We start from the raw sequence: 12,912 nt of genomic DNA, 5'->3' as shown, positions 1-12,912 counted from the left end.
TTAGGCGGGTGCCCCTGTGCCTTCGTCACTTCCGCCCCGGGGGAAGCAGGGAGGGCGGAGGACTAGAGAGGTGAGGGACCCTAGGGAAGTGGCACTCCGGCGCCTAGGCGACGGGGCGTGACGGGGCTGGAAGGTGGCGGGAGGGGGCCCAGCCGGAGCCGGCGGGAGGGCCAGGCCCGGAGGCCCCCACCCTGGCGTGTCCGCCCCGGCCGCGGCTGAGGAGGAAGAGGAGGATGATCTCCAGATACACTCGGAAGGCGGTGCCACAGAAGTTGGAGCTGTGAGTGGACGGCTCACCCATCCCAGCCGGGACCGGGGGAGGCCGAGGCGGGCTGCAGGCGCTTTGGGGACCCTTCCTGATCAGTCCCTTGCTCCTTTCTCCTTTCCCAGGGCTGGGGAAAGAAAATTTTCCTCGGAATTCTCTCCTCCCAGCCTTGCCGGATGTTGCCCCTTCTATCTCCATCTCCAGCTAAGGGCATGTTCTCTGTGCTGTCCCAGGACTTGGCTCTCTTGGGCTGCACTTCTTGAACTCAGGGACTGCGTTTCCTAAGGCATTTGCAATTTGGGCGGAGGTTTCACGTCCCACTACCAATGGCCATTCACGACTCGTGAAGCTATTAATAGCTGAGTGCTACAATAAAGTTGAATATGTCTTGTGCCAAGGAACTTTCAAAGCTGCTTACACGCATTAGCTCACTTAGACCTATCAATAAAGATACAGATAGGAACTATTATTTTGCACCTTCTACTGATAAAGATCCCAGGTTTAAAGAATGTAGCATGATGGAGATCACATAGCCAGAAACTGGTGGAACTTAAGTACAAACCTGTTGTCAACCTGATTCTGAAGCTTGTGATCATAACCATTACACATACTGCCTCCCCTGCAGTTAAGCGTCGGAATCCTTAAGGATAAGTTTGCTTTTAAGACTTAGAAAGCAAATATTTCCGGTTTAAAGACCCACCTCCCACCCCTAGTGAAGCGTTGTAATTTCGCAAATAATGATAATGTCATACACTTATTAATGCTTTACACTTTCAAAAAGACTTTCACATCTTGATCCTTGTAACCACTCTGTAAGATGGGTATGGTTATCTTCAGTTTTTCAGCTGATCAGAAAAGGTACACACCTTAAGATTATATAACCAGTAGGTTTTGAGCTTGGGCTTTTGAACCCCAAATCCCAACTTTTTTTTCCTCCACATAGTTACATAATTTTAGCAACCATATATTTATTAATTAAATATTAATTATATGTGGTAATAACAGGAATGGTATTTCCAGTCACATCTGGATTTCTGGCTAGACTCTTTTCAAGCCTTGTGAATTTTAGGCAAATAGCTAAACCTTTGAGCCTTCATTTCTGTAATATAGGAATAAGACCTTATCTAAAAAAGCATATCTAAAGTGATGGCACAGGGCTTGAGGCATGGTTACTCCCCGGGAAATGGTAATTTCCTTGTCCTTTCCCACCTTTACTTGGTACAACAGTCATACAAAGAAAATCAGTCTATGATTTTTCCTTGCCTTTCAGAAGCTTATTATCTACCGAGTATAGGATAGGACACAGAAGCAATTTAGATAATAAGCTTTTTAGGAACTAGGAAGAAGACAGTCATTTCCCAATAAAGCAAACAAGGCTTAGCTAAAAATCTGCTTTTATAATTAATTCTGACCATTCTGAGAATTTAAAAAATATCTTTTATGGAAAAAACTGTTGATCGGCACTAACTGGGCCAAAATTATGGACCAAGTATAGTTAGGTTACTTGTTCTCTATTGTTGATTGTAAAGATAACTCTGCCAAAGGATGATTCTCTAGAAGCATCAGAATAATGTGAATAATGAAGATAATGAAAATTATATGCATCTGAATAACTATATTAAAAGCAATTTTTACTTTAGGTGTTACAATAATTTGCTCTGTTGAAGTAACTTTAGTTTTCTCTCTAGTAGTTCCAAATTATAGATACTGAGAAGAGTTTGAAAAAAAGTGATTTTTCACAATACGGCTTAACATTTTGAAAATGATGAATCTCAAGCATAAATGTATAGTGAATAATATAATGACCTATTTGTCACCTACATTTAACAGTTATCAAGATTTTAATATATTTGCTTCATCTTTCTTCTGTATTTTTTCAGCCTCTCTGTCATATGTGAAATAAGGAAGGAAAACCCCAGACACTATTTCCCCCCATATCCTTCTTTACATATTTCTAAAAATTATAGACATTTTCTTATGTAACCATAAGGGTATGATCAAATTTAATACATCTTTGGTTATCTAACTGTCACTTCATAACCAGATGTCTTTGACAGACTAAAATTGTCTTAAGTTTCTATTTCTTAGCTGGAATTCACATTTCTGATACCCAACACTGTCTCAAAGACAAGCTTTTGGTGTAGGATCATTGAATGAGAGAAGTACAAATAGCTCTGCACAATTCCATCCTCACCATTTAAGAAGTAATTTAAAGTACAAGCTCTGCTGACTAGGTCTTTAGATTTATCTTTTATATATAAAAATGATACAATTCACTGAAATCTCAAACTACTCATTTGCTCTAAGAAGCCTCAGACTACGTGGATTTGAATCCTGGCTCCATCACTTTCTAGCCATATGACCTTAAGCAGGTTACTTAATCCTTCTGTGCCTCACTTTCCTTTCCTGTGAAATAAGAGTATTAGATTTCTCATGTACATTTGCATATTAAAGGCCCTGGGAGGACCTCTTGTTAAGATATCTGTGTAACTTTCTTTAATGTATTATGTTATTTGAATGTAGAATTTTGTGCGGAAGGAAAGTCTACTATAGATGATTAGAACTGGAACATATAATAATTGACCCCATAGTTTATTCTAATGCACATGTTGAACTCTGTAGAATAGCACTGTCCAATAGAAATATAATAGAAGCCACAAATATAATTTAAAAATTTCAGGTAGTCACATTAAAAAATAGTATAAATGGGTGAAATTAACTTTTTTACCTATTTATTTTGAAATAATTATGGACTCACAGGAAGTTACAAAAATAGTACATAGAGTCCTATGAACCCTTCCCCCAGCTTCTCCCAGTGATGACAACTTATGTAACTTATTTCAAAGCCAGGAAACTGACACTGATACAGTACTGTTAAATAGAGTATAAACCTTACTCAGTTTTCATCAATTTTTATATCTATTTCTTTGTGTGTGTATATGTGTACATAGTTCTATGCAATTTGGTCTCATTTATAGATCTATGTAACAACAAGTACAAACAAGACAGAGAGCTGTTCCATCCATGCCTTTCTCCATACCTTGGTAATCACTAATCTTTTCTCCACTTCTATAGTTTTATCATTTGTGAATGTTTTATAAATGGAATCATATAGTATGTAACCTTTTGAGCTTGGCTTTTTTCACTAAGTATGATGCCCTTGAAATCCATCCAAGTTGTTACATGTACCAGTCCACTCCTTTTTATTGCTGAATCATGTTCCATTGTGTGAATATACCACAGTTTAACCTTAGTTCACCTGTCAAAGGACATTCCAGTTGTTCCAGTTTTTTTTTTTTCAGTTATAAATAAAGCTGCTGTGAACATTCGTGTACAAATTTCTGTGGGAACAGAAATTTTCATTTCTCTGGGATCAATGCCCAAGAGTGCAAATGGCTAGGTTAGGTCTAGAATAAATGCATGTGTTTAGTTTTCTAACAAATTGTGAAACTATTCCAGAGTGGCTGTACAACTTTAATATTCCTACTGGTAATGTATGAGACATCCAGTTTCTCCACATCCTTGCCTGAATTTAGTGTTATCACCATATTTTATCTTAGCTGTTCTAATAGGTGTGTGTTTATATCTTATTATATTTTCAGTTTGCAGTGAAATTAATTTTAAGAATATATTTGATTCACCCAAATATATCCAAACTATTATCATTTAAACATGTAATCAAGATAAAATAATTAATGATATATTGTACATTCTTGTTGTACTAGAACTTAGAAATTCTATGTGTTTTACACTTAAAGTGCATCTCATTTTCAGCTGACCACATTTTAACTGCTAGTGGCTAATGGCTACTGTATTGGACAGTGCAGTTCCAGGACAGCAAGAAGGAGGTGACTAACTTGTAGATCAAGTTACTGAAAAGTTTATATTTTATCTTTACAGGAAATATAACTTTGATTTTCTCTTTTACAGGAAAGGAATAACAAAACATGCTCTTAATCATCATCCCCTTCCAGAGCAGCTGGATGAAATTTCCTCTACCAATGACAGCCATGAAAAAGACATAAGTTCCCAAAGGTAATAAAACAAAGTGTACTTGTTTGCATATTGCACTTGATAATAACAGGTTTTCTTTTTTCAATCTTAGGATTGGTATCAAGCCTTGTACTAATGAAACAAAACAAGAATTTTTTTTTATCACATTTTCAGTACCCCTCAACTTTCATTTTGGAACAGCTAATGGAAACATCATACTTATTTTATAACCTTTGAAAAATGATATTATGAAGTAGTTAAAAGCACAGACTCAGGAGGAATCCAACAGATCTGATTTTTAATCCTGATTTTGCTACCTATTAGCTGAATAACACTGAGCAAACCATTTACCTGATAATAGTATATCTTAAAGCGTATTGTGAATATAAATGAAATAAAGTATAGTAAATGCTGAGTAAACATTAACGGCAGTTATTATTTTAAAAATAGAACAGAGGAGGAGACTAACTTCTCAGAGGGTTCTGAGAAACAAAGTGTGGTATCATAGAAAAATTATACTCTTAAGACCCAGTTTCAAAACCTAGAACTAAATTTCAGATTCTTTGTCTTAAAAAAGGAGTTGAGTTCTACATCACCAGGTTGTTGTGAGGATAAAATGGGGTTACTATCTGTAAAAGTGGTTGGTAAACTGTAAAAGTGCCATATAAGTTTAGACACTATTAATACTTCTGAAATGTCTGTAGTTTGCAAGGGTAGAGGTTGTAAGTGGAATGTTAAAGTATTCATTGTAGACTAGAATCCATAAAGTATTATTAAACTAGAATTATTTAGAATGGCTGCCATCAGTTCTCTAGGAATTAGGTTGGCCTTTTCCATGATGCTTACATTTCAAGTTCTTTACTTATTTTTGCCTCTGTGGATATATTTGTATACATGCTTATCACCTAATAAAATGCTAAGTAATTAATGCTGCAGAAACTTGAGGAAATATAAGAATTTTTCTGTTTTCTCTTCTCCTTCCAAATTGTGCATTTAGTGAGTCTGACATCACACAAGAATCACCTTTTACATCAGCTGACACTGGAAATTCAAGGTCTGCTTTTCCAAGTTATACAGGCACAGGGATCTCTACTGAAGGCAGCTCGGACTTCTCCTGGGGATATGGTGTGAGTTTTATGTTATTGGTCTGATGGAGTGCTTGGGAGACTGTTCTGGGAGTTAGGATTTGTCAATTTTGTCAGTATATTTCATTCCTTCCTTCTCCTACATTGTTTCTTTACCCTTTAAAATGGCCGTAAAGAAGTATTAGTCTTCACCCTCTTTCAGTATTTGCTGTTTTATGGATGTAGTAGTTGATCCTTAGAGATGCTTAGTGTTTGGCTTAAACAATTGCAGGTTATTGTGGATCTGGGTCCTGGATCTGCTCCTTTTGCTGTGTCAGTCCACTAATGCAGACTCCACTACTAATATTACCTTGTTATTTAAAGTGTTTTTGAAACTTTATTACTAAGCCATATAGACTTGGAAAATGTTTATGATATATTGTTAAGTGAAAAAAGGCACCTTAAAAATAGTATGTACGATATGGCTCTAATTTTATTTTACATATATGTACACACATATATATACATATATATATATACACACACAAACCCTTGAAACCTGAAATGACTATTTGCCAGTTAAATAGCAGATATCAGTTTAAATGGCAAAAACCACTAAAGCTATTTCAATTAAAAAATAAGGAACCAGACAGGAATTCTTTTTTACAAATTTGGTTCCTTTGCTAACTTTGTACATTTTAATTATTTTTATTTTTACCTAACATTTGTCATTATACACTATCCAGGGCCATTTGTTTTTCCAGTTAACGATAGTTCTTTAATAGTTGCATAGCCATTGTTATTACAAAAAATTTGCATTTATAACTCTGTATATATTTTACATAAATATAACTATATCTGAGAATAAATTTGTAGAGGTGGAATGCTGCTCAAAAGATACATGCTTTTGTAATTTTGAAAGTTGTTAACCAAATTTACCTCTGTAGAGGTTATTCAAACGTACATTCTCAACAGGAACATATGAAAGGGCCTATTTTCCTGTACTTTTGACCAAAACAGTGAATTATCAAACTTTTTCATGTTTGACAGACTTTTAAGTTTTTTTAAAAAGGTATCTGATGCAGTGGGGTTGGTTAGAAAAAAATGTTGCACAGCTTACAGAAAATTGCATAACTTACATTTTGTGTGTGCATACATGCATGTGTGTGTGTATGTGTATGAAAACAGTACACAGATGAATATATAGACAGTCAGGACCCCCACAAAGCTCTTAGATGCCTTCTCCCAACCCCAAAGATAATCACTATTCTGACCTCTGTCACTAGTTTTACTTGTTCTTGCCCTTCATATAAATGGGATCCTACAATATGAATTCTTTATATCTGGCTTCTTTTGATCAGCGTTGTTTGGAGAGTTCAGACACGATATTGCACATATTTGTAGTCTGTAAATTGCCTATTTATATTTCATACTCATTTATGTATTTGCTTATTATTTTCAAAGTAATTGGTAGCAGTTCTTTATCTTTCAGATTAGGGGTGGTAGGTGTACTTTATCTGTAAAAGACTAAATAGTAAATATTTCAGGCTTTGAAGACTGGCAGGACCCTCAGCTCTCAGTGAGAATGCAGCCACAGGCACTACGTAAATAAATGGGCATGATGGTGTTCCAGTAAAATTTTATTTACAAAACAGGCTGTGGGCTGGATTTGTCCCACTAGCCATAGTTTGCTGATCCCTGTTCCAGATACGTAGAGACTCTAAGGAAGCTGTGTTATATCCATTCTCCCTATAGAATGACAGAACTTTTGGTATTGTACCCAGTTGAAAATTAATTTACTAACCTCTGTTACAGGTAAAGGTAGCTAATGAATTGTACAATAAGTCAGGAGATGGGGCTTTCTGGAATGCCATTTTTTCCATTTACCTCCTTACTCCTAATTACTGCCTGGAACATGGAACTATAACTAAAGGTAAAATAGCCGTCTTAGATCATAAAGCATCATTGAGGATGGAAGTGATAGAAGAAACAGAGTCCTTGATATCCATGGAGCCACCACATCAGCTTTTTAATGCCTACCCCTAGATTAATTTTTTATGAGAGAAAAATAAACTTTTATCTTCTTGAAGCCACTGTTACTGTTTTTGTTAGTAGTAACTAAATGCAATTAATCACTGATATACTCATCCTTTATTTTTTATAGAGGTTTAATTTTTTAGGTGTTTTTTTGGGGGGGGATTAGATTTATTTATTTTTAGAAGAGGCACTGGGGATTGAACCCAGGACCTCGTGCATGCTAAGCATGCACTCTACCACTGAGCTATACCCTCCTCCTCTTTATTAAATGTATTGCAAATATATTTTCCTGGTATGTGGCTTCTGTAACTTTCACAATTTCCACACTTGTGTCTTTAATCCCCCTGGAATTGTTTTTTGTATGTGGTATATGGATCATAATTTTAATTTTCCATACAGACAATGAATTGTTTCAGCACCATGTACTGACTAGTTCAGGATTTCTAAGCAAGTGCATTTTTGGCATTTTGGGTATGGCTGTTGTACAGAAACGTAGCAGGATGTTTAGTATTCATGTTCCCTGCCTATTAAATACCTGTAGCACCCCCTGGCCGTTATGATCACTGAAAATGTACACACGTTTCCAACTTCTTCCATAGAAGGCAGTATCATTTCCAGTAGTATTGTTGCATCCTTTCCCCACTGATTTTGCTATCTTACCTCTGTTATAGATTAAGTTTTAAAATATGAAAGGGTCTTTTCCTGGGCTCTCTAAACTGATCTAAACTCAGGCTAATACAGCTGGTTTTAATTAAACTATAGCTTTATAATAATCCATAAAATCTGATAGTGAACTCTAACTGCATTGTTCAGTAACTGCCTTGGCCAATCCTTTTCATGTATGTTAGAATCAGACTTAAATTGCATAGGTCAACTTGGGGAGGATTGCTAGCTTTATGATACTGAGTTCTCCTGATTTGGAATCTGTTATATAAAACTTCCCATTTAATATCCATTTCTTTAAGGCCTTTTAATAATTTTTATAATTTTATCCATAATGGTAATGTACATTTGTTGAAGATTTATTCCTAGGTACATTGCATGGTATAATATTAAAATTTATATTTTTAATCTATTTGTTGCTAGTATATAGGTGTAGAATTCCTATTTTTTTAAGGGAACAGTGTTCTAGGTAATGTTGGCTTCTGGGAGAAATTTATAGTCTTTGCCATATTTTTAAAACTTTTGATATTTAATTTAAATGTTTTTCTTATCTTGTAGAATACTAGATTAAACTTTCATTGGATTTATTTTTATTATTTACTACAATATTCACACAAAGTTCACTCTTTTAAAGTGGTTTATATTCACAGAGTTGTATATTCACAGAGTTGCACAACTGTCATCACTATCTAATTCCAGAACATTTTCATCACCCCAAAAAGAAACCCTGTCTCCATTAGCTATCACTCTCCATTCCTCTCTCCACTCAGCCCCTGGCCACCACTAATGTTGTTTGTCTATATGGATTTGCCTATTCTAACATATCACATAAGTGAATCATGCATTATGTTACCTTTTGTGTCTGGCTTATCTCACCTAGCATATAAGGTTTCCATGTTATAGCATGTGTTGGTAGTTCTTTTTTATTAATGAATATAATTCCATTGCATGGATATACCAAACTTTGTTTATCCATTCATCTGATGATGGACATTTGGGATGTTTCAGTTTTGGGCTGTTATGAATAATGCCACTATGAACATTTGTATACAAATTTTTCTGTGGACACATGTTTTGAATATTCTTGGGTATATACCTAGGAGTGGAACTGCTGGGTCACATAAAAACTCTATGTTTAATTTTTTGAAGAATACGTTTCTCTTTGATATTTATACCTATAATTATATGATTTTTTCAAGGTTTCCGGTTAGTATATAAATAATGTTGATATTTTCTTTGTATTACAGAAACATTTAATTGCAGATTTCACATGTATGTCAGAGTAGGTAATTCCTTTGAAATCTATTATTTTGTTAGTAAGGCATGTCTTAATGAAAATCAGATTTTGTGATCAAAGTTGCAATTACTACATATTGTGTTTCCTTAAAAACCTGAAACAACCTCAAACTTACAGAAAAGTTTGTAAGTATAGTAAAAAGAACAGTCATTCCTCCACATATGTGGGGGATTGGTTTCAGGACCCCCCATGGATACCAAACTCCACGGATGCTCAAGTCTCTTATATAAAAGGGTGCAGTATTTGCATATAACCTACACATATCCTCCCACACACTTTAAATCATCTCTAGATTATTTGTAATACCTAATACAATGTAAACATATTTTACATTTACAAACACACGGGTATGAAGGGCCAAATGTTTTTCTCCTGAACAAATGGATAGTAAGTCACTGACATGATGCTCCCTCACACCAAATATTTTAGTGTGTATTTCCTTCAAACAAGGGCACTGTATAACTGGAGTACAGTCATCAAATTTGGGAAATTAACACTGATATATTGCTACCGTCTAATCCATAGATTGCATTAGTTTCACTAGTTGTCCCAATAATATCCTTTATAGCAAAAGTCGTATCACATTGTCATGTCTCTCTAGTTTCCCTCAATCTGGAACAGTTCTTCAATCTGTGGTATCACACAAATGAGCCTGTTTTTCTCATCGCATTGTTGTGTGGCACATGATTCCATTTGTCCCATTACTGATGATGTTCACTTTGATCACGTAATTAAACTGGTGTCTTCTACCTTATTATTTTTTTCTATTTGTATTTAGAAGTATTTTGTGGAGAGGTACTTTGAAATTATGTGGCTACTATCCTATTCCTCATCAAACTTTAAGTTTATGAATTTACTTATATCAATGTAGACTCAAGGATTCCTATTTTGTTCAGTGAGTTATAATACATCACTATCATTATTTATCTTAAGTTAAGTTCTTATTGTCCTAGAGTTGGCCAGTAGAATTCCCTCAGGCTGGCTTCTGTGCCATTTTGACATGCCCCCATCCTTCTTTGAGTACTATTTTATCTCTGCTCAGCCCTGGAATCAGTCACTTCTCCAAGGAGCCCTGGTTCCTTTTAGTGCCACATTTAGGAACAAATATTTGGGTGCTAAGTGTGCTCACTGCTTTTCAGGTGTCACTCATTCCCAAACCCTCCCAGTGGACAGAAATAGGGAGTAAAAAGTATTCCTCCTACTCCACTCTGAAATGACAAGGTTCATTCTAGTTTTTCCCTTTTCCAAATCTGTAATTTCTTTATCTGACAGTGAGCAACCTGGCTCCCATTATTTTTAATATATTTACTTATTTGATTAATCTCCCTGAACATAACCAGTTTCACACTACTGCCTCCTAACCTCTCCAAATGCCCTTCTCACTCCACAGATGTCTCAGCACCCTATGCTGGGTCACTGCCCCCTCTACTCTCCCACCCACTGAATGATCTCATCCTGCTCAGAGTCAGACACCTAATGTTGTCCTGGCCTCCACATAGACACCTTCCTCACACTGCTTGGGCTGTCACCCAGGGTGGGGCTGCCTATTCCAGCCGCACAGGGTAACTTTCCTCCCTCCATTCTGGTTCCAACATTATAAGCTGGCTGGCCTCCCACATGGACATTCTTCTAATCTCACTTGTGCTCCATCACTTTGCAACAACCTGCTCCCCCATGAGCAGGGCACCCACTGTGGCAGATTATATTTTCAAAAGTCATGCCAATATATCTCCTATCTGACATGCCTTTCTTACAAGATACTGGTACTCCTCCACTGAGGAGTTCTTTCCCTTTGAACCTGAATGGACCATTTAACTGCCTCAATCAGTAGAATGCAGTAAAAGTGATGCTACATGATTTTCTAGGTTAGAAAGCAACACAGCTTCTGCCTGGCTATTTCTGTTTCTCTCTCTCTGGATGCTTGACCTTGGAATCTAGCCACCATGGTGTGAGGAAGTTTAAATCACATGGAAAAGCCCATGTAGAGAACTACTGAAGCCCCCCAGCTGAAAGCCAGCATCAATTGCCAGACATTTGAGAGAATGAGCATTCAAATGCTTTCAGCTCCAACCTTAAGAGCCTTTCAACTGATATCCCAGATGTTGTGGAGAAGAGACAAACCATTCCTGTCATGATCTTTGCAAATTCCAGACACATAGAAACCTGGAGGGATGATACATGATTATCGCTATTTTGAGCCATTCAGTTTTGGAGTAATTTGGTACACTGCCAAAGTAACGAGAACACCCCTCTCACACTGCTCAGGGTCAGAAAAAATGCTTAGATGTTCTCATCACCCCTCTCGGGCTCCCACCATACAACGGGCCATCTTCCCACACACATGCCCTCTTTATCGTGCTTGCGTTCCAATTTCTTACCAGGATGCCCTCCCAGGTAGATGCCTTCCTTATTCTCTTCTGGCTTTGAAACCCCATGCTGAGTGTCTGTTAAGGCGTTGGTTAACAGGCAGCACACAGCTACAATCCATGAGAGAAAAAAACTCATAAAGTGAGCCCGTTTATCCTGGCTCCCTGCCTGGGGATAATATTCTAACTATGGAATTGTGAGCTAGAATCCTAAGCATGGTGGCCCCATTTTGCTGAGTAACGGAGATCAGAGTTCAGGGTAGATGAATCTGCAGGACATAGGGAGATAAAGAACACCAGAAACTAACTAAGTGGGTAAATATAAAAGTCTGTATTTTTTGGTGATTTCTCTAAGGGATAAGTGACTGATTAAAGCAAGAAATATGCAAGATGGAGATTATATTTGTAGAAGTAAAAGCTGAGATAAATACACCTCAAAGGATGAGTGAATATAAATGGAATTATTGTTATATGGTTATTACATTTGTGAAGTGTCAGGTATCAAGAGAGGAATGGGAAGTAATAAGAGGGAGGTATGAAGTGGTAAAATATTGACTCTTAACTAGACTTTGATAGGTTAAGAATGCCTATTATTAGCCATAGAGCAAGCATTTAAAGAATTATAAGAAGAATAAGCTAAGAAGCCACTAGGGGCAATAAAATGGAATACTAAGAAATATTTGATTAACCCAAAATAAGGCAGGAAAGGAAAAGAAAAAAAAAAAAGAAAAGAACAAGGACAAGAAAGGACCAAAAAAAGGGTGAGGGGGCAAATGGAAAAGAAATAGCAAGATGGTAGATTTCAACCTAACCATGTAAATAATTAAATGCAAATGGAATGGATAACATGCAGAATGGATAAAAAAGCAAGAATCAACTGTGTACTATATAGAAGAAATGCACTCTAAATATAAAGACCAATAGGTTGAAATTAAAAGGATAAAGTTATACCATGCACACCGTAGGCTGACATGGTTATATTAATATGAAACAAGATAAACTTCAAGACACAGAGTTGGTCACTGGGAAAGAGGAATATTTTTTAGTGATAAAAAGGCAGCCTATCTTCGCTGAGGCTGCTGGAACAGAATACCACAGACTGTGTGGCTTAAACAACAGACATTTACTTTCTCACAGTTCTGGAGGCTACAAGTCCAAGGTTAAGATGCCATCAGGGCTGGTTTCTAGTGAGGCTCCTCTTCCTGGCTTACTGCATCCTCACATAGC

General features: G+C 36.6%; 1 protein-coding gene across 8 annotated transcripts in view; it reads left to right on the top strand.

Annotated features, from left to right (window-relative positions):
- The first annotated feature begins 35 nt into the window (after positions 1–35).
- The window catches only part of FAM149B1 (family with sequence similarity 149 member B1), a 52,795-nt gene continuing 39,918 nt past the window's right edge, over positions 36–12,912 (top strand). For 5 of the 8 annotated variants that reach the window (XM_031462164.2, XM_031462159.2, XM_031462157.2 and 2 more), the window contains exons 1-3: positions 36–280; positions 4,196–4,300; positions 5,256–5,385. In XM_031462164.2, the coding sequence (XP_031318024.2) occupies positions 234–280; positions 4,196–4,300; positions 5,256–5,385 (282 nt within the window). In that variant the 5' untranslated portion in view covers positions 36–233. Of the gene's footprint in view, positions 281–3,243; positions 3,310–4,195; positions 4,301–5,255; positions 5,386–12,912 lie in introns of those variants that run through there. The other 3 variants (XM_064488065.1, XM_031462161.2, XM_031462163.2) reach the window with 3 other exon arrangements.

The sequence above is a fragment of the Camelus dromedarius genome, chromosome 8, assembly GCF_036321535.1.
Source record: "Camelus dromedarius isolate mCamDro1 chromosome 8, mCamDro1.pat, whole genome shotgun sequence".
NCBI classification, from domain to species: domain Eukaryota; kingdom Metazoa; phylum Chordata; class Mammalia; order Artiodactyla; family Camelidae; genus Camelus; species Camelus dromedarius.
The sequence above is the reverse complement of the archived record's forward strand: the minus strand, read 5'-3'. Positions and strand labels throughout refer to the sequence as shown.